The 23,726-nt window shown below is 36.9% G+C and overlaps 1 protein-coding gene across 2 annotated transcripts in view; it reads right to left on the reverse strand.

The window, feature by feature from the left end:
• Nucleotides 1-23,726, reverse strand: part of Taf6 (TBP-associated factor 6) — an 87,576-nt gene that overhangs the window by 63,051 nt on the left and 799 nt on the right. For both annotated transcript variants that reach the window (XM_081769394.1, XM_081769393.1), the window contains exon 2: nt 3,647-3,733. In XM_081769394.1, coding sequence (XP_081625520.1) covers nt 3,647-3,733 — 87 coding nt within the window. The remainder of the gene's footprint in view (nt 1-3,646; nt 3,734-23,726) is intronic.

Here is a 23,726-nt window from a genome sequence, read left to right on the forward strand (position 1 = left end):
CTGTAAAATGGGTATAATACACTATAGTATCTAAGATAATTATCTTGCTAATGTCAAAATGTATCCCAATTCTTCAACATTTAAATATTTTTACTATCCAAACTCGCGTCACCTGTACTAAAAGAAGTACTAAGAGAATGTGAGGAAAAGGGTTTTCACTTGCTGTATAAATTCTGAAATACATTTTTAAAATGCTGTCTGCTACTCGCTCGTTCTTTGCTGAAGTGTTTTAAATTGGCTTATATAACTGCTGTACCATTCTGAGGGCAACTTTTAATTTTCCTTCAACAAAATTTTGATGTTTGAACCAATAGCAATAAAAATTCCCAAGATCCGTAGTTGGAGAGGTACGTGTAGTTCTTATGGAAAAAAATACTTAAACGATTTTCAATTTTCTCTCAACCAGTCTACGTTACACCCCTGACGACTCAAAAATAATAAACCTCCCTCATTATATCCTATGTAAGTGACGTTAATTTCTGCAATAGTTGGACCGAAAATCGTCACCCTGATCACAGACAGGATAAATTTGTTTTCATTGTGTCGAGAGAAAAGTAAACAAAGTACGCAAGAAATTGTTGTAATCCCATTTTATGAAACTGGCATCGGAGGGAAGGATTATAATAATAATGTTCATTGCTGTGCTAAGAACAGCCTAATTACAAAAATAGAGCACTTTTATCATACAAGAAAATAAACACATGTTACACACAATATATATTATCTATTGAAATAAATAAAATGAAAATAGTACTAGATTAAATAATAATTCTTTGTCAAATTATTACTAGATATTTTAGTCTCAAAAGAGTACAGAACTAGCTTTACTGGATTAGTACAAAAACAGTACAAAAAGATAGCAGCAACTAGCTTTACTGGACAGTCCTCAATCCGGTATTGCTTGATAGTACCAGTTAAACCTATTCCCATCTCAGTAAATTTGTCCATGATTTTCAAGGAGATAAAATAGTTGCCAGCAAGTGTCTGATGAGGGAGAAATTCATCTCCAATGTGTGGCAAAGCTTCTGAAAAATTCATGAGCATGCTAGCACAAAGACCAAGCTTTCTTTGTGGACTTGCATGTCTTTAGCCTCTTGATATATATATACATATATAAACAACTAGATAGCCCAACGGATAATTCAAGCATCAACCTTTATGACTGAATTTGACGGGTTTACCTTAAATAAATTGTTTCAAATGATGTTCTACAAAATATGGAATGTCGATCACAGCTTCGACTAAGGTAACTGTTTCCCAAACATCATTGTCAATACAACTGTAGCGAAGTATATCTAAATATAATCAAGCTTGTATTCCAACAACATGGTCTTGCATGGGACCGCAAATACACAGGGCAAAATGAAAATGAAATAAAATCTTGAAGTTTTACGTCCCACAGTTATGTCGGTTAGGCTAAAGGAGACGGTGATGATGAGAGATGAGTGAAATGGTGGAATGAAGGAAGTGGGAGGAAACAGGAGAACCCCGAGAAAACCCACGAGCACGGTGTTTGTCCACCACAAAGTCCACACGGCGCGAACTGGGATCGAACCAGGGACCCCAAGCACCGGAGGTGAACCCTCTACCACTGAGCCACCGCGCCCCCAGCAAATACACAGGGCATCGGATTATCTAGACTCCTACGATATGTTAACTCATATCCCACAAGATCAATTTTAGGAAACAATTCAATCAAATAGAACACCAACTATACACTTAAAGAAAGAATAAGTTTTACTCCATACATTTTACTTTGTACTGCCCAATGGTGCAAAAACGCACCAATTATAATTACCAAGGTGAAATACAAAACAAATATGTCTCAATAGGCTTTTTGTGTATGTGTGTGTGTGAAGCTAATATGAACATTTTAATTTCTAATTTCAGGAAATTTAACATCATTACCATCATCATAGATACTCTGCCATTATTGGCAGGTCACTTGCCACAACTGAGAAGACTCCATGCTTTACGACCTTTAGCTAACCTCTTTCCTCATAAACTTCCAAATAACTCTATTCTATATCTGTGATCAAAGTGGACAATCTTCAGCTGTAACACTGAAATCTTCTTCGTGAATATAGCAAAGTGAGGTATTCCATTCACTTTTGTGAATTTTATGCGATTGAAGCGTATCTTTAAATCCTTAGACAAGGCGATATATCGAAGGTCACAGTAATTTCATCTCTTTCATGTTCTTTGTTTCTGACCTGTATGTTTCTTCTACTCACGCCAATATATTCCTGCATAAAACTGCAAGCAGCTTGATAAAAATTTTACAAAAGAAACTACTGTAGTTTGTAGTACTCTTTTTTTTTTTTTTTTTCATTTTTCTTGTTTAAATATAAATATATATAAATTGTTGGTGGTTTGTGGAAATAAAGAATTCCATTCCTACTTTTTAAGATTTTATTTATTTATTTATTTATTTATTCTAACAATCCAATGATCAGGAAAGTCATCGGAGCCTCACTCTCGAACTTATCCCATTGATGAACAGCAAGGTAGCGTCAGACATATTGGAGAATTTTGTTGTATTTGTCTAATTTGGAGCACTTTTTTTAAAAAAAAAAAAAAAAAAAAAAAAAAAAAAAAAGTATTTTATAAATTGATTTGGTCCTTATTTTATCTTCACTAGAACTTGTATACAATGCGAAATGAGTCTGAACCATACGAAGCACAAGTAGAACATAAAATAAATAGAGCATACTAGTCAAGTGGTTAAACGTTGCACCTTAATCTTCAATCTATTAAATGAGATATCTTCATGGTCAACACTAGCAGAAAATACACATCACAAAACATGTTATTTGTCAACAACTTCGAAATAATTTACGAACTGAAGTACAGTTTTAGGTAACTTACTATTTCATAATAAGGTTTACGGCAACATCTCAAAACAATAAATACATAACTTATTATTATTTAACATTTTAAAATTAAACTACTTAAATTATTGCGCAAAATCCCTATTAATACCTTCGGTCATCTCTAAGTTTTGCACGAACTTTGGTTAGTTGGTTAGTTTGCTACGCAAATAATGTCCCTTTTCAACGGGTCTCCTCCTCTGCAATGGGTATTTTCAGAACATTGTGCTTCGTGTACGACTTCCGTTTGGATGGTACTCGCGTTCGGGGATAATGATGCTCAATTCATTGTTATAAAATAATCGCTATAATCTGGACATTTGAGTTAAGAGCATTAAAAGTAACTTTATTTTTCTTTACTATCAATTTTCTTCTCTCTAGAGATGGCTTCTATTTTTCGGATCATTGTCCTCTTGAAACAACCACGAGCCATGTCGTTGCCAAAAATACAGAAATATGTAGTTACAATAGAAGTTCTAGTCCAAAGTTGTTTAAGTGCAAGGAATTTTCACTAACAAGAGTTTAAACCTCATAATTTTTCAGCTGGGCACATAAAAGAAGTGAAAATTAAATGCTGAGAATTGAAAAAAACACTTTCATGTGAGTTACCGAGAACTACTGACAGAGGTAACAGAAATTGCTGTAACAGCTCAGTGTAATTAAAGCGCACTGAAACATTAAAAATAATATTAAAAAAAAAAAATCAACTCTTTCGTTGAGCAACAATTACTAAACTCCACACATAAGTTTGTTTCGCTTTTCATTAAATAGCTTACCTCGATATTTTTTACTTTCAAAGCATTGTCTATATCACTGGTCAGGAGCTTCTGTCTTTTTGCATGGTGCATGAATTTCGCTGCGTCCTAAAGAAAGAAAAAAATAAAGTTAAATCTCATATTTACATACAACTAAACACTAACTGAACGCTTGCTTTTTATACGGAAGAAATAATCTTATGGAAAATACCTGAAAGATATATATGAACACCCCTTCAGCTCCCATTAGGATGTGTATTTCAATCGAAATGGAACTGCAAGAACTCAGTCGATCCAAGTGCTAAATATGATCCCTCGCTCTCTAACGGCTTCTGCACGATTTCTCTTCCTCTGTTGTTCTAAGTCTACCGGTGATATAGCATGCCTGGTATTCTTTACTAAATATATGTTTTTTCGCTGGCATTATGTAGTTGATGTTGGTAGTCTATGTTAAAAACAATGGAAAATATATCATTACTGTAACAATGAAAAACGGATAATATTTAAATGTACAAGGCGCAGGTAAAAAAAAAAAAGTCATTTAGTTATTGCAAAGAAGAGGAGAAAAAAATATTGTTGGTGCTATACACGTACACAGTTTGACTATTCTTCTACATTCACCATGAATCTTCAAGCACTTTTGGCAGAGTGACCCAAAGTTTCGTAGACTATCTATATAGAAATTGCTGCCTGACGCTTCAGTCAGTCGAGGGCTGACGTCTTAAGAACTTCACTGCCAATGAAAGTTGCGAAGTAAACCACTTTTTCAGGCAAAGGAACAAAGTAAGGACCGCACGAGAGGTAATTAAAAAAAAAAAAATCGGATGGACTTAGAAGACGCAGGGCTCGATTGGGAACACTACTGCGGAACCCCAGGTTCCCAACTTGCATATATATTGCATATATTATATTGCTCCAACATACACACCACACACACACACACACACACATATATATATATATATATATATATATATATATATATATATATATATATATATGTGTGTGTGTGTGTGTGTGTGTGTGTGTGTCTGAGCATATAAAACTTGGTTTTGGGTGGGAGAAGAGAAAAAAAACATAAAAAGAAATCTCACTGAGGCTATACTATCCGGGTGTTCATGGACGTATCATATCACTTAATATCTACTTTTACAACATAAGTTGGAAACGTAAAGAAATAACCTACTGCTCAATCAACTTCAGAACATATTGCTTGCTTCCAGAAACTTAATACAAACTATTCATTTAATAATTAAGTGCGAGCCCAGTGCAAAATGGCCATCTATGAACAAAAGTCATTCCATCAAGTCTTTTTCCATCTGATCTACTGCATTTTGTTGGTTCTCTCACTAATTGTGTTTATTCAGATATCAGCGTTCTTAAGATTATGTCATTTACTGCTGAATGACGTGACTGACTGTCTGTCTACTAATACTCTTTAAACATGACAGTGTAGACACTTTTTATCTAAAAAGTCTCTACCACAGGCAGGGCAAAAAATGAAGCACACTCGCTTCTAAACATACCGCTATTTTTATCTGGAAACTTTCATGAGAAACATGCAAATAATATATTCATTTGCATTATTATTTTTAATAATTATGTAGAAGTACACAAGGGAAATTGTCTACTGCAATTAAATGAAAGGAAGAATATGACCAATCTATAATCTTGCTATGACATCAACTTTTCATCTAGGGGACATGGCAGATGTTACTTTAAATATTATAATCCTCCCAAAAAATGGTCAAACAGCGAACTCAAAATAGTTGTTGTTAAGGAAGCTTGTTCATCTCCCTCATGTGCCCTCGTTCTCGCAAAGGAAATTGTTCTTCGCCCTCGCGCATCCTAGCCCCCGCAGTGACACTTGGTCCTCACCCTCGTTCACCCTCGCCCTCGCGAAGGGAATTGTACATCGCCCTCGTGTTGAGAATTTCTCCTCGCCATCGCTGTCGAAACTTGTCCTCTCCCTCGCAGTGACTGTTGGTCCTCCCCTCGCGAAGGGAGTTGTCCATCGCCCTCGTATTGGGAATTTCTCTTCGCCATTGCTGTCGAAACTTGCCCTCGCAGTGACAGTTGGCCCTCCCCTCGCGAAGGGAGTTGTCTATCGCCCTCGTGTTGGGAATTTCTCCTCACCTTCGCGCATCCTCGCCCTTGCTGTCGAAGTTTGTCCTCGCCTTCGCGCACCCTCGCCCTCGTGGGCGAGGGAATTTGAGGGTGAGGATACCCTTCGGAGGGCCACTTATGCGAGAATGAACATCTGTGATATATACAGGTTGGTTACAATTCAAGCGCCACTATTCACGGCTGTACAACGCGGCCTGTAATCAACGTATTACACTGAAATTTGGTAAATACGCTAATGAAACTATGCGAAAGCGAATTATGCTGAAAAAATATTAGTTTCACTTTCCGCCACCAGGGGAAAATATGGCGCTCTACATGTAATACGAACGGCGAAATGGTCCTGAATGTATGGATAAGACGATCATCTAGGTAAAAGAGGTCAAACATGTGAGACAAATGTAATGCAAATAAGATGAAGGGCAGGTGACTATAACAAATTGTGCAAAGTGAACAACTTTAGGAACAATGTGAGGGTAACAGTTGCTCGCAACAGATCTGATGAAATTGTTACGACATGTCGTCTTATGCTGTTCTTGAGATCCGCCAACGACTGGACGTTTTCTTGTAGACCCGAGTTTGAAGGCATCCCACACCCAAAAGTCACATGGATTTAGATCAGGGTATCTTGCTGGCCATGCATCCGGAAAATTTCGGGAGATGATGCGATCAGCAGTGAAGGTTTCGCGAAGCAGATCTTTCACGTGAAGATCGATGTGCGGTGTTGCCCCGTCTTGTATGAAAACAGCCGTCTTCAAACAGTTTCGTGCCTGTGAAGCAGGAATCTCATATCGCACTAAAAGGACCTTATAACGTGCCGATACCACAGTACAAGTGACAACTCCTTGTCATCTCATCAAAGAAAAATAGGCCAATAATGAACGTTCCTGTGAATCCACACCACACAATCACGTACGCAGTGTAATGGCTTTTCCTGCAAACATGTGGATTATTCGAGCCCCATACCCGACCATTTTGCGTTTACTGCCCCTCCTGGTGTAAAATACGCCTCATCAGTACACAGCCTATCCCACGTAGTGTTGTAAAATATCCGGAAATTTTGAACCCGTTGGTAAATGCTGTTTTTTTCGGTTTCTTTTCGGTAAAATTGGGAAAATAACAAAAATCTTTGTATTAAGTTAATTTTACTAGTAATGGAACATTTTTTTTTTCTCAAATGCATGAAAATGTAAGTTGAGAAACTTCAATATTGTGAATATTTATAAATGAAGCAATCGAAAATAAAACTGTTGTAATTATTCTTGAAAATTTATAGTCTGCACTCATTTCCTTTTGAAACGCATTAATTTTATTATAAGAATTTGATCTGACGTAGATGTTTTAATATATATATATATATATATATATATATATATATATATATATATATATATATATATATATATATATATATATATAGTATAAATAATAAAAAAAAAATTAAATTAATTTTAGGAAGAAAAAAATCCTACTCATGATGTTTTCCTTTTAGGCCATATTTGTCGGCTTATCCATACCCCACTGAATAGATGCCCGAAGAGTAGTGTGACTTTCACCACCATTCGTGCATCAACCCAATGCAGTATAGAATAACCATAATGGCTTAGAAGGAATAACTCAAATTTTGACCAGACGAAATACATCGAAGGTTTATGATATTTGTTCTCTTCTGGACTGTTGAACTTTTATTGCATCTGACTATTTATAAAATTTTAGGTTGTTAATTCCAAGATCTTGCTGAAGTGACATCCAGCATCAAAACGTTTGAGTTTTATTCAATTGAATAATATCATTAAGCTTACTTATAGCACATCAACATGAACGCAATATCGATCAATCAATTGTATATAAAAGAATGTAATGTTATTCAATTTGACTAATAAAAATTCAAATATTCGCATATCTTTTATTTCACCTTCATATTTATTAAACAACAACACTCCTTCATTTCATAAGGAGTCATCTACAAGAGCAAACAAACAAACAAAAACTTTTATGAAATGAAAAGGAAGAAAATTTTCATTGTTATTCCCACCCACAGTGTACAGTGTACAGTTGAGGTATAATTCAATACTCCGTTGAGCGTGCTAAACTTATATTTCCATTTGATAACCAAGCAATAACAAAATCTTATTCTTATTCTTATAATGCTCAACTCATGGCTTCAACATATTTATCATGGCATTAAACACATTCCCTTCGCATAGGAAAAGAAGCCTTATAATTTTATTTCAGCTTACTCAATATTTATTGTTATCCAACAAGTAAATCTGACATAACGAAGAAAAACGACATAAGTTAAACATACTATTCTAGCTAACCTAAGCCTAACCTAACATCTAACTTAAACCTAATCCTACCTAACCTAATACAAATACTGAAATCGCAAATATCTTAAGATATTTAAAGACATAGTTAATATTACGGATAACTTTCATATTACATATAAGAAATTCACACAATAATTTAAAAAAAAAAAAAAATAAGACACATATATAAATCGCACGCTATAACTGGATTGACCTCAACCTTTATTTATATTCAGTAACTTTTGAAAGTGTGCAAACGAGGATTTTATTACGTTGCATAACTTCATCATCATAAAATTTAAATTTAAATTTTTGGCGTATAACCATGACAACGCTCATGCAATGATGAAAATTCTGATATAAAGAAATTATTTGCTCAGTACCATCAACAATATTAACATATAGAAAATAAATAACATATTTCTAAGATGTAAACATCCAGACGATGTGCAAATCTCTCACTGTAAGGTCTCATAGCAGCAGCTAATTATAAGAGACTCAAGGTTAATGATTATTAGATTCTGTTATTACTCATTTCCTTCCCCCCAAAGACTGTTTGAGTTTGTGTGACGTAGCAGTTTGCTTAAAGACTATTCATCATTGCCACATACATGACTAGAAAACGATTATTGTTCCGGATTGAAAGATTTTAGTTCAGTCATCCAAACAAGGTCACAAATACTCCAACTAGCTAAATTTCTTCCACGAAACTTTTGGAGTTCTACAAAATGGATGTTATAGCCACTAACTTGTATATTAAAACTGGGTTGACCTTTCACACAGTGCTGAGATTACCTGGTTGGTCTCTTGATTCCTAAACCACTTTGGATTGCACTGGTATACGCATCTTGGACTTAATTATTACTTTAAATAGATCTCTAGCTGAGATTTATCCATACTAGTATTCCGGAAGCAGACCGTATCAACATCTCAATAGAATTCAGTCGCTTTAATCAATATTTTACAGGAAGAGCTCCATTTTTACCTAACTGTGCTAGGTTGAACCAATTACATTTTTTATAGGTTATTTGTCCACAATATTAATTTTAATTGTACATTTTCTTTTAATTTTGAAGGGGATTCTTACTCGGTTGTTTCGTTTTTTTAGGTTCTTCTGTACACTTAACTCATCCCCTCTTCACAATGTTAGATTTATCTATAATAAATATGTTCATTTAATTTTCCTGCTCGTAAAATACAAAATCAGTTTTAACTAAAAAGAGAGAATTAATTTATGATATTTTCATATATCCCATTATCCTCTCTAACACTACATATTTAATTAGGCTGTTTCAACCTTGAAACATACCAATATGGCGGAAGTCCATGTAAACTACTATCCGTTCGATGACGTATGTTGATTCATGTTGGAATTTTTTATATAGAAATGCTCGTCAGTGACTATACAACAGGTAAGCTCATTACAAAGACATTGATGTATTCACACGTTTATCAGAATAATAATACTTTTAATGAAAACAATTTAAATCTCTACAAATATAAACAAAAGGTTCTCTGTTTTCTTTCGAGTTAACATTAGGCCTAAAGTTACGTAAGCAAAAGTAATCTATAAATTTCTTCCTGAGTTATTGACAAATAATTTTGGAATTTAAAACAATTTTATTATTAACTATAGTCGTGATAATAAATAATTCATCTTATTTTATCGTATTATAATTCCGTAGGCCTAACAACATGAACATAAAGTGAGTGTAAAGCACATCGTTTGAATTGTCATGTTACTACATTATTTACATTATGTAGATGTCAACATTTTCTTGTCGGTACTGAGTCACAATAGGGTGATCAAAAGTAATGTATATTATAATCAAAATAACCCACGACAATACAATACCGATACAGAATACAAAGAGTACTGTAGTATTATCCACCGTTACCGGTAGTGAAAACATACCGTAATGTTATCCAATGTTACCGGTAGTGAAAACATACCGTAATTCTATCCAATGTTACCGGTAGTAGGAAACGTACCGTAACACTTTATATGCCTTTTAGTCGTTTATCCGTGGTTGTGCATTAATTACAGGACTTCAACAGCTGGATACACATCTACCATCATGAAGCGTTTCTGTTGCAACAAATAGAACTCTTGAATGAAATTGAGTTCTTAATGTGCTCTTTGATCTGGTGAAATTTTGTTAATTTTAACGAAATTACTTCTTAAAAGAGACAGCAGTAGGCAAATTTCACTAATACTCATGCACTAAAGCATATAGTTGCTATTATTTAATATTCTAATATTGACTTTTATACAATCTTTATGCACAAAATGGTTTAGGAGAGTTAGGAAATCAGAAAGAAAGTATGATCAAACCTACCCGCTGGCACAGAGAAGAAAATTATAAAAATTAGGAAAAAATCACAGAAAAAAACAATTAAAGAAAAAGTGCAGGAAAAGTGGTATGAAGAAGTTGTCAAGAAGAGCAGTTTGAAAGGAATATACACATATAAAAAGCGTTATGAGAAAATAAATTATATGAACAATGATTTAAGGCCAGGTCAGGGAGCATTTTACTTTTCAAAGCCTTGAAAAAATTTAAAGAAGTGAACGAAAAATGTCAACTATGTTTTAAAGAAGGTGAAACACTAGAACACTTATTGTTAAAATATGAAGAAACTCTAAAAATCAGGGAAACATGGAAATGAAACGATGACACGAAAAAGGAAGGGGACTTGGTTAAATTAGCTTGGAGGCTAGGCTTTAATGTAAATGGAAGGGAACTAAGTGAGAAAGAAATAAAAAAAAAAAGAACTTCTTGAATTTTGGTGGAAAAAGAAAATGAAAAACGTTAAATGAAAAAAGAGCAGTAATTTCTTTCACTACTTTTTTTTTTTTCAGGAACCAAACTTCCGAAGAGAAAGAAGGAAAATACCTTGAACCTTGATGTAAACAAATACCTGTTTTCTAGTGCGACAAATTACATAAAAACGGAAGTGACTATATTCGTAACCTAACAACTTTTGAACCACCAGACCGATCTTGATAAAATTTTCAACATAGATGGGGTTCGGGCCTAACATGGTTTTTATCATTTCACTTTGAATGTGTAACTTGGATGAAGAAAGGGGGATATATATATATATAACAGTTATATATATATATATATATATATATATATATATATATATATATATATATATATATATATATATATTGAAAATGACCGATATTAGTGTCGAATCCATAATTTTCGACGTTGCTGAGATGAACAGTGACATTTCCGATGCCGCTTAAATCCAAATTCAGCACTGTAACTTTGGGAAATGGGAGAACATACATACATACACACACACACACACACATGACTGATATTAATGTTGAATCCATAGTTTTCGGGGTCGCTGAGATGAACAGTGACTCTTCCAATGCAGTTTAAATAATAATAAAAAAAAAACACAACTTAGAGAAGGGGAGATATATAAAAATGATTGAAAATAGTAGATATTAGTGTCGAATCCATAGTTTTTGGGGTCACTGAGGTGAACAGTGACATTTTTGATGCCATTTAAATCCAAATTCATTCCCGTAAATTGGGGGAAGGATATATACAGATGGTGATCAGAAAAATGGAAACACCTGTAGTTGGCAACACGTCAGATGTATGGGTTGGCAGTGGTATCGTGGCGCCCGCAGCGCCGGACCGCTGGTGGTGGTGTGTTAGGTCGGTCTCCATACTACGTCAGGCGCAGTGGAACAGCAGTGTCCAGTGGCTGCAGCAGACGGAGGTAGTGTAAAATGGGACACCTCTCAGATTTTTAAAGAGGGCAAATTTTTGGTGCGCGGTTATGTGGAGTGAGTGTGACGGCAGTGACTACTGTGTTAGGTGTGTCGCGTAGGACAGTGTCGAAGGTGATGACGGCCTACACAACACACGGGAAAACCACATCGGGGAAGCGGAACAGTGGGCGGAAGAAAATCATGAGTGACAGGTCACGCCGGGTATTAAAGCGCATTGTCACGCAGAACCGTCGTGCCACTGCGGAGCAAGTAACGGAAGAACTCAATCAGCACCTCCCCCACTCTGTTTCGACAATCACAGTCCGCCGCGAATTACATGCCATGAACTTACGGGGTCGTGTTGCACGGACCAAACCGCTCATCAGGGACCATAACGCTCATGCAGCTTGGACAGTTGAGGACTGGAAACGTGTGATATGGTCGGACGAGTCATCCTTCACCCTATTCCCAACCACGGGCCGTGTTTGTGTGTGGAGAATGCCCAAAGAAGCTTATGATCTGCAGTGTCTCCGCCCAACTGTAAAACATGGCGGCGGCTCGGTGATGCTGTGGGCCGCCATATCATGGTTTTTATTGGGTCCTGTGGTCACACTTAGCGGACGAATCACTGCCAATGATTATGTCGCAATTTTAGGAGACCACTTGCATCCTATGGTCCGGATGTTGTTCCCGGACAATGACGCCATCTTCCAGGATGATAATGCACCCATTCACACAGCTGGCGTTGTTGCAGCGTGGCTTGAGGAACATCGGGATGAAGTTCAACACCTTCCCTGGCCCGCCCAATCCCCAGATCTCAACATAATTGAACATCTGTGGTCCGTCTTGGAAACACGACTCCGGCGACGATTTCCACCTCCATCCTCTCTCACAGAACTGGCCGATGCCCTGCACGAGGAATGGTGTAAAATTCCACTTGCCACCATTCACGACCTCTATGCCTCCATCCCACGTCGCATCAAGGCTGTTCTGAAGGCGAAAGGTGGCCGGACACCATATTAATCTGGTAAGTTTCAATTTCGTTCAGGTGTTTCCATTTTCCTGATCACCATCTATATATATATATATATATATATATATATATATATATATATATATATGAGGGAAAATGGCCGATATTAGTGTCGAATCCATAGTTTTTGGGGTCGCTGAGATGAAGAGTAACTTCGGATGCCGTTTAAATCCAAATTCAGCGCCGTAAATTGAGGGCGAGGGAGGGGGTATATATATATATATATATATATATATATATATATATATATATATATATATATATATATATATATATAGGGTGTTTCAAAACCACCTACAACGTTCGGGAGGTGATTCCTGACACCAAGATAAGACAAAAAGTATAGACCAACTTGGGTGCATAAATGCTTCCTTTCGAAGTTATAGGCTGCCGAAATCATGAAAAAATTTAACTTTAAATATCCATAGCTCAAAAGCTACGGGAGTTACCGCAGCCGGATCAAGACTTTATTTAGGAACTACTATGTGCCCTACCCAAATATCCATGTTTCAGAATCCTGCGGTACTTCCACAATAATTTTTATAGAGGTAGTTAGTGAGTACTTCAAATTATATGCCCGTAGCCAAACTATAATATATATGATTGCAAATGACCGAAATTAGTGTCGAATCCATAGCTTTTGGAGGCACTGAGATGAACATTGACACTCCCGATGACTTTTAAATCCAAATTCAGCGCCGTAACTCCACTGAGGGGGAAGGATCGATATATTTAAAAAAATGACGGATATTACTGTCGAGTCCATCGTTTTTGGAGTCTCTAAGATGAACAGTAACATTTCCAATGCCGTTTAAATCCAAATTCAGCGCCGCAACTTGAGGGAGGGAGAAAGGATAAATACATAAAAATGATCGAAAATGGCGGATATTAGTGTCGAATCCATAGTTTTCGAGACCGCTGAGATGAACCGTGACACTTCTGATGCCGTTTACTTCCAAATTCAGCTCCCTCAGCACTCCTAAATGGGGAGGGTGACATGTAAAAGTAATTGAAAATGACTGATACTAGTGTTGAATTAATAGTTTTTGGGATCCCAATTCATTGGTGACAGTTTTGGTGCAATTTATGTTCAAAATGAAACTATTCTTCCCGTGCGAATCACGAGTATTTTGCTAGTATTTAATAATAACGAATGGAAGTTTCACATGTTAAATACTTTAATATATTTCTCGCTGCTCAAATTTACACTTGTGTGGTGTATATGTATGTATAAATAAGATCATCTCTCTTTCTGAGTTGTTCGAAAAATATACAAATAATAAAGAGAAATTTTTACTAGAAATCAGAAAAGTAAAAAGTAAAATTAAAACCTGTTGCTTTAAGTACTTTTCCTGCTAGCGAAATACACTGTATATACGCTGCATACAAGTTACAGCAAATAAGATTAACATCAGGCAAAGAAATAGTTTTTAAATTATATTTTCCGGTTTTTACTACTATTTCCGAAAGATTTTTATAATGGGTTCAAAATTTCCAGAAATTTTACACAGCAAAAGTAAGATACATATCTCAATAAAATATATATATTTGATTTTAACATACCAATATTAACTGAAATGATTCTGGTCCCGTTATTTGAACACTTCCCTGCCATAAAGCGGGAACTTCAGAAGATTGCTTAAGATAATGAAACTATCTTAATTAATCTTATTTTAGTATCCTTTGCACCCTTAACTCCACTCTATCACGGTGCTAAAATTAAAGGAATGGTGCACATATATTTGTTGACACAAGTTTTTCCTATTCTAATACAAAAAACATAATCACTTAATGACCTCAACTGTAAACTAGTAAACATAAAATATTTTTCATTTTAAAAGCATAATGTAGCAAAATATTCGAAAATTTCAATTTCTCCCAAATTTTCCGTCTTTTTTAAGCTCGGGGAAAAACGGTAAAAATGTTTTTTTACCCAAAATTTCAGTTTTTTTTTTCTAGGCCTTCACAACACTAATCCCACGGCAGCAGTTCATCCGCTTCCATTCGTGCCAAACACGGAAGGGCAAACTCAAGGCGCTGCGGCGGATCTTGGGGTTTCGGTTGCTCTACTGTGTGAATACTGTAAGGATAATAATCTAAAATGGCCCTAAGAACTTTCCTCACTGCTGATCATGGGATGGCCAATTTCCCTGACACCGCCCGTGCACTGGTAACGGAATACGAGTACGTGCTGCGTGGTCCACAACACCCACATCACCCTCGTCAACAACCTCCGTTGGAATGGGTCGTCTTCCTCTTCCTGGAGCCACACGCAACTCACCCGTTGTCTCGAATTTCGGTACCCTATTCTTAAACCATTTCTTGATAGCAGTACTCTTCTCATTCCTTTCAGACGCCGATATTACCTCAATGCTGTAATGTAATTGCTCCCGTTCTTATAGACCAATTTTACTAACAGTACCCAGTCTCTTATCAATAGCCATGCTGGTCCTAACGCAATCGTGTGTATGAAGTGTGGGCTCAAGTGTGTTACGGCCTGTGCAACGCCACATTTCCTCCTTGGTGGTGGAAAGTAGAACTAATATTTTTCCAGCATAACTCGCTTCCGCCTGGTCTCATTAGCATATTTACCAAATTTCAATGTAATACGTTCATTACAGCCCGCGCTGGACCGCCGTGAATAGCGGCACTTTAATTGTAACCACCTTATATATATATATATATCGGATGTTCTTAAAAATGGCGCCCACGGACCACAGCACTACGACATACAGAAATATATTCTTTTCCCTTTACGACAGAAGGATATCCTTTTAATCTCATAAAGTTGTAACGAATGTTCCTACAAAAATACTACGTTTTCCCTTAAAACACTTTTCGGTTCTCGATAACACATACCACTCCACTATGGACTAGACATCATATTACTGGAGGTTGGTTGCAGATTTCTCCATTCTGCTTTTCATTATAGTGTCTGTTATATATAAAACTGCATATTTTTGTTATTTCATATTTACGCAAAACATTAAAATAAATAATTTCATATCCACTGCTGCCAAAAATGCAATATGAAAGTAGTATGCAAATCGCTATGTACAAAGCAAAATAAAAATTAATAAAGAAAAAAACTCTGATATACACTGTTCACCAGTTGAATTAGACCTACCTACCTAATACTTAATAGCACCACCTTTCGTTCTGATAACGGCGGCTTCCTGCCGCGCATGGACTCCACGAGGTGTCTGAAGTGTTGTTGTGGCACCTCCATCCATATCTGCTGCAAAGTTTCCCACAGAATTTGCAGGTTGGCCGGAAGTGGGTTTACAGCCTGAAGGCGTCGTTTCATGGAGTCCCAGATGTATTCGATGGGATTGAGGTCCGGTGACTGTGATGGCTATTGAAGTGTTGAACTTCTCCGCGATCTGACGTACTGTGGCCCGTTTATCGGCTGTTACTATGCAGGCCAGTCGGCGCCTCCCCTGTCGTCGACATGCGCCCTGACCGCGGCAGTTTGTCCGTGCGCGTGCCGTTTTACCGGAAGCCAGGTACTGACGATACACCCTTTTGAAAATCCGAGTGCTGCAGCCACTTTCGAAATCGAGCCACCCAGTCGTCTGGTCCCTACGATTTGACCACGTCAAATGCACTCAGGTCCTTCGTCTTGCCTATCATACACTACACTGACACGGATATCAAGAGAGGGGAAGCACACGGACAGCAATACACGCGCGATGCATTTCATTCACATGCACTGGTGGAGCCTCCGCACGGCGGTTTCTGTAATTGTCCTGTTGTCTCTAATTCAACTGGTGACCAGTGTATATATTGCACTAAGTTATTAATCGTAATAATATTAAGCATACTTCCAATTTTGAATGTCAACTTTCAACAGCTATTGTCATTCAGTAAAAGCAACGCATTGATAAGTGCTATACTCAAAATAAAGGAAAATGTTAACGCAGTATGCATAAAATCTTGTTTATTTGTTTTTGTCGTAAATGAACTCCATGAATTATATTCATCTTTTATCTTGTTTATATAACCTATTTGGAAGGATAAGTAATAAATACAGTAGAGCGTCGATTATCCGAACGTCGGTCAACCGAACGACCGCTTAACCGAACTGTGTACTCGCTCGCACCTGTTACTCTCCCACCCTACCGTCCATCATCCCCCTCACTCCCAAACCAAGTTTCCCACAGTAGTCGCCGCACTGAGCCACCACTGGAGGAACATTGCTTCTAATGGGGCCTTCATAAGGCGCTGCTGACCGGCCAAGCCGCCAGTCGCTGTGTTTCAACAATCAGCACACTTCTGTCGGTTTGGCACTGGCTGTAGAAGTACAGTCTAGTACAGTGCAGTACAGTACAGTTCGATTATCCGAACAAACCAGTTTTCCGAACACCCATGTCCCCCAATTACTTCGGATAATTGACGCTCTACTGTAACAGCGTGCAAATGCTATTGTATTGTTAGTTCTTTTTTCAGTTAATACTGCTAATAATTGAGTTGTTTTTTTTTTTATTGAACCAATTTGATGAATGATTAATTTGTTCCAACATTGATATTTTTGTGAAAACTCCGGGCGGAAGCAAAAAAAGTTTTTTTTTTTCCTATTAGATTGGATTACATTACTTCCATTCGCTGCTCCTATTACTCTGATTTGTTGAAACACTTCACGTACTATATCATTTGCACTCGCAACATTAAAGTGTTCGCCATAAACTATAATTGTCTCACGAAAAGCTTTGATATAGCAGAACAATAAAATACTGGTATGTTATTTCGGTCACTTACGCAGTAGTCTTGTTAAACAAGTAAATTTACTACCATGAAGTGAAACAATTCATAAATACATGATGAAAGGTTATAAAATTGGAAATAAAACCTCATGTTAAATTGGTTATTTATATAATAATAATTAAAAAATCTCACGGCGCTCCTTTTAATGAAAGAACTAACGATTGAACAAGTCTCATGTGTATCTAACAATGTGAGCCTACTGAAGGCCTTTTGTCCTTATACATACAAGACGACCTGATTAGCTCATCAACACCCAGGCCAAACCGCTTACGTCAGAAACTTGTAATTTGGACAGTATACAGTACAGGATGATTCACAAGGAAGTAGAAATACTTTGGATGCTGATACTATGGATGATTCTACGGAGAGAGCTCCCACGAATATACCTCTGATTCTCAACGGTTTGCGAGCCACAGGTTATTAACCATTTTGGATACCTCTGTACAAGAGAAGTCTTTTTTACTCGGCATATAACTGTCGTTCTGGGAACTGCTATTGGACGATAGAAAAGAAGGTTGTGACCTTTCGAGTAGTGTGTAGTATGGTTCTCTAATGTACATGATAAGGAAATTATAAAGGGAAATCCTCGAACTTGCCTGAAAAATTTGTGGAAATTAAACGGCAACACTGTCGCCGAGACAGAAAAAAAAAAAAAACACGGCATAACCCGTTGTATGTCAAACATTGATGAAGATTTTCAAGTCATTAGCTTCTTGAGAAATAATACTAACATTAATGACTGGTAATAAAAAAGAAAAAAAAATGGTTGCTGAGTTGTGTGAAGAAAACTGTAAGGAAAAATGCCACATAATTACACACGAAGAATATGCGAATATTATTTTCGTGTATGGCTATTGTAATGGGAGTCCAATTGCAGTTGCTCAGTAGTACAGAAGGCGGTATCTTCAAGGCAGAACACCAAATTGGAAAATCTTTGGAAACATGTTTCGTGCATTACGTGAAGGTGTTCATTTCTCAGTGTGATGCAATAAGTTGAAGTACAGGAAAATATTGTCATGAGTGTAAACGAAGCCCGATTAGCTGTATAAGACGGATTGCGTCACGTCTCCATCCACTTTCCTACAAAGTAGCGTCTCCGGAACATTACGTCTAGATTGGTTGTATCTATTACTGTCAACAAGCCGACATCTTCAATCGGCCGATGATCCACAAACACTGCAATTTTGCCATTGGTTATCCCATAGCCAGTTGCTCCATACACTTTGTTTATCGATGAGTCCACGTTTACTCGTGACGGTATCAATAACATCACCCAGATTCTACTGTATTCTACTGTCGAAATCAATTTTCAAATAAGTTTCTTTATTAACGTGTGGTATGGCTTGGTAAAGAACATATTCGTAGGCCTTGTCACTTTAGCAGATCGAATGACAGGCGCCGATTATTTATTTATTTATTTATTTAACAATCACCAGATACAGCTCAGAGGCTATTTTACACTGGATATCCAACAACAACAATAACAATGGAAAGGATTTGGGAAGGTATCGGCCAGGGCCTATTTAGTAGGTACCATCCTGGCATTTGCCTGGTAGGACTGAGGGAAACCCTGGAAAACCTCAGTCAGGATGGTCGGCAGCGGGATTCGAACCCACGACCTCCCGAATGCGAAGCCAACGCTCTACCACTTGAGCTAACCTATTTGTATAAATGCAAGATGAACCCTTGGCTACAAAAAGACACATGTACATACAGTATGACGGCGCGCCAGTCCATAATAGAATTGTAACAAATCATCTTAATCACATCAACTTTAACAGGTGGATTGGGCGAGGGAGTCTCGTCCACTGGCGTGCACGCTCTCCTGTCCTCATCCCTTTGGATTTTTGTGTATATGGGTGGTTAAAGGGAAAGGTATATGAAATCAAACTCTTGCCTGTGCCCGCCTGAAGGACAATCACGATGCATTAAAACGTTCCTCGCAAAGTACCCTGAACAGAGTTGACAAATCCGTTGAGCTTGGTGTTGGTATATTTGAACATAAGCTGTGAGATCTGTGGTAGGACAAGGGGGAATATACATTTTTGAGATTATTTCTTGTCCTGTCGAAATCGAATGGGTGCATATTTTGTAATTATTACCTGCTACTTGTATGAAACATGTATTTTACAAAGATTTTCGTTATTTTCTTTTTTCCATTAACTTCCATGAAATTCTTGTGTGCCACTCTTTTCTGTTTTGTGATTATGGTCTTCCTTTCATAAAGATTGCCTTCTATCTTCGATTTTATTATCATTATTCACTTCCGTATTTGTTCCCCTTACTATAAATTGGTTTCCAAGATTTCTAGTGGACGATTTTTTTTTCTTTTTACTAGTCATCAATTTTAATAATGTTTTTCTCATTCACTATGAAAGCTAACGACTTGCACTCTTCATCGATGTTTGGTATACAACGGGTTACTTTGTTTTATTTTTTATTTTTATTATTATTATTATTATCTTGTTTTGTTTTCTCTGCTTCGGCGACAATACTGCCCACTGATTTCCACAAATTATTCGAAAAAAGGGAAAACTTCTCGAGAGAGGTTTGTAAATTTCCCTATCATCTGCATTAAAGCACATGCTACACAGTATTCGAAAGATCACTCCTTCAACTTTCCAACGCGCTATAACACTTCCCAGAACACGCCATACAACATTTACAGGCCGAGTAAATACGTTTATGTAGGAAGGAGTCCAAAATGGTTAGCAACCTGTGGTTTGCAAACCGTTGATAATCGGAACTATGTTCATTTTTTTTTCTTTTTAACATAGAACCACCCATAATATCAGCATCCAAACTGTTTACACATCCTCGTGAATCACCCTGTAAAGCTGAACAACACGCACTGCGTGTGTTATTATGCCATATAGTGTTTTTCCACTTCCGATATCTTCGTTTATGGGTATGCCCATCGTCGCTTATGCGCCTGCTCCCTGCTGCGCTCCTACCCTAATATAGCTATATAGCATTCGTGCTTTTTAGTGGTCTCCTAACACAAGTTGTGTTGTGTTTTTAAGTTAATCCGTGTCTTATAGATTGCAGTTTTTGACATATGTGCACGTGTTGTATTTATACGCAGGGATGTGTTTAGATGTGAGGGCCAAAAGTATATAAAAAAAATTACAAAAGAAATGAGTTGATGTTACATAAGGGTAATTAATTCGTGTGTAATTTGAGAGATTATTGGTAGTTTTCAGATGCGTACGTAACGGTGTATGAATACACTGATGCAAGTACTTAGCCCTTTTGATTTATCGTGAGCTCATGTATTGGATGTGATATTTCAATTTTGAACTTCGTACGTACGTATGTTAGAAACAAAGGCTAAATATTAAAGTATCTTGAAAGACATGGATTATTAAAATTGAGAACTCAGTGTGGTAAATGTAATAGAGACTTGAGAGGGGAAAATACTTATCCCTGTGAACATCGTGTAAATGGTGTAAAGTGTCGTTGGAGAAAGTCTTCTGTGAAGGATAGATTCATCGAGAAAGCACGCTATCCGTTGAGAAAATTGTATTATTTATTGTGTATTGGTGTAAAATTTGCAAGGATAGGGAGGATCTATTTTGCTACGAACTGAAATTTAGCCGACTCATATTCGTCGATTGGTGTAATTATTGCCGAGAAGTATGTATCGATTAGATGTTCAAAAATTCTTCACAAATAAGAGGGACATGGCGAAGTAGTGAAAGAACAATCGGTGTTTGGAGGTGTTCAACGTGGAAACAGCTCAAAAACTTGCCTAGTTGTAGTTGATAAAAGAGATAAGGATGCCTTCTTAGCAGTAATAAGACATTTTATGGGGAAGAACAATAATATCTGACTGCTGGAAAGCCTACGACTGCTTGAATGACGAGGGTTGCAAGCGTCTTCGTGTTTATCATTCAATAGAATTTGTGTGTACGTAAGAAAGTGGAAAGGTGCTCAAAAAGAACAAGGAATTATTAGGCCTTAGCGAAGTACTGGATGTCTTTTTTTTTTAGAGGGCATTACTCGACCAGGCGGTTCTACCAAATTTTGACACATTTCTTACATTTTCAGGTTAGGTTAGAGCTTTGTATTTCTTTTACCAAAGCATGCACTAAATGCGAAGCTCCATTACTACTTGCAGATTGACTTCAAAAGGGTTCAGTATAAATACAGTGTGGACGTATAGCATTAAAACTACAATGCATAAAACACGAACTAGCTTGCGCTAGGTGGTCACTAAAAAGCACAAATGCCATCCGACATAGTTAGGGCGGAAAAACGGGAGGGAAGCCTGAGCGTCAGCGTGGGAATGCCTTCGTAGGGAGCAGGCGCGTCAGCGATCGGGATAAACGCATAAACAAAGATAGTGGAAAAGCATACCCCCACATACAATACTTTCACTATTATTCAAAATTCATTTCAATATGTTGTGCACTGACAGTAATTACTTATACAGTGAAACCTGTCTTTAGCGGAATCGAGCGGGACTTGCAAAAATTTCCGTTGAAGTCAGGTTTCCGCTTAGTGGAGGTAGACCTTTCCTTTTTTTTTTTTAAAAAAAAAAAAAAAAGATACATGCTTATAAAGGAGCATATTTAGAATATATATTGCTGTACGTACATTGTTCGATTACAGTACTTCTTTCTTCTACGAATAAATATCCAAAAAAAATAATTAAATAAATAAATAAAAATAAAAATAAAATGAATACAAAATATACTATGCACACGTTACTTTATTTTTCTAATAGCCTTGGCTTCTTGACTTTCCGCGTACACTTTAGCCTGAGAAATTATACTAAGTGAATCAGAATCATTTTTCCGTAAGGCAAATTTTTGCAGTAAAACTTCTGAGGGCCTCTTGATATGTATTTATTCTTCACTCTTCTTCGAACTCGGTATCGTATTCCTCTTCTTCCTCTATCTCGTTTTCTTCTTTCCGACATTCTGTATGATTCTTGATTAAGTTGCGGGGATTAAAGACAATTTGTGGGGGGTGAATATGAGTAGTGGTTGGGGAAGGGAAACACTGTCCAGAAATATTTAACAAAATAACGAACATTTTATCGCAGACAGTGTAATGTATATGTCTCACAAAATGTCTAAACATCTTCTAAACGCTGTAGTCCGGAACTCAGAATTTTCCGTTAAATGTTTATTTTTCTTTCCGTTGTCCGCGTAACACAGTTTCCGCTTAGTGAAAGGACTTTTACACATTTTGTTCTCCAAAATTCATGGGACCGTGAAATATTTCCGTTCAAGACAGTTTTCCGTTTAATAAAGGGTCCGTTGAAGACAGGTTTTACTGTATTTACATTCTCATTTCTTCACCAAAAATGAATCACACCCTAGCCTATTTTACATTTAAATTTTCTATTTGGTAGAGCTGTCTGCTTGAGTGAACCCTTTTGGAGGAAGGAAGGGGGTTAGCTGCTGCATCGCCGGACCAATTTTAGGAAATTTACTAGGTCAATTCAATAATTTATTTAAGTTTATGAAGAAGAGTGAGTGAAAGTCGGGTAAGGGGAATAGTGAAAGTTCAGAAAGTGAATGTATTTGTTGGTTGTTTTTGATGTTGTAAGCGGCACTGTATGTGGAGGCGGATGGACTATTTCGTGGAGAGATACACTTGTTTTACTATACGGATTCATAGATTGTAAAATGTACAGAAAAATTTGAGCAAGTCTTTAATTTGACCATTTCATGTCGATAACAGAACCTAAGCAACCCCTGCGGGACTTCTAACCCGTTCCTACTACTACTATCAATATTTCTACTCCTCCTTCTACTACTACTGCTACTCCTATTCCTACTTATATTATGGATCCATATAGTAAAACTGCACACATAATAACATAATCTAACGTAACTTAATGTAATCCAACCAAATATAACCGAATGCAGTATATTTTGGTCCATTTTTTCGATTTTCAAATTGGTCCGGCGATACAGCACAAGGAAGGAGCACATCGAAGGCTATTTGGCCGAATACATGATCGGATGTTCGGCTCAAGATACCGTACATATTTTTTTTTAAAGGCAATGTCCAATTTATACAAACCGTGAAGGTAAATGGAAATTCTGGTAAAACTTAACGTAACCTGAAGATAAATTAGAATTAGTGTAATGTCTGATATTTAGTATCTCTCCCAAT

The sequence above is a fragment of the Thermobia domestica genome, chromosome 8 (genome assembly GCF_964235325.1).
Source record: "Thermobia domestica chromosome 8, izTheDome1.hap1.1, whole genome shotgun sequence".
Classification (NCBI taxonomy): domain Eukaryota; kingdom Metazoa; phylum Arthropoda; class Insecta; order Zygentoma; family Lepismatidae; genus Thermobia; species Thermobia domestica.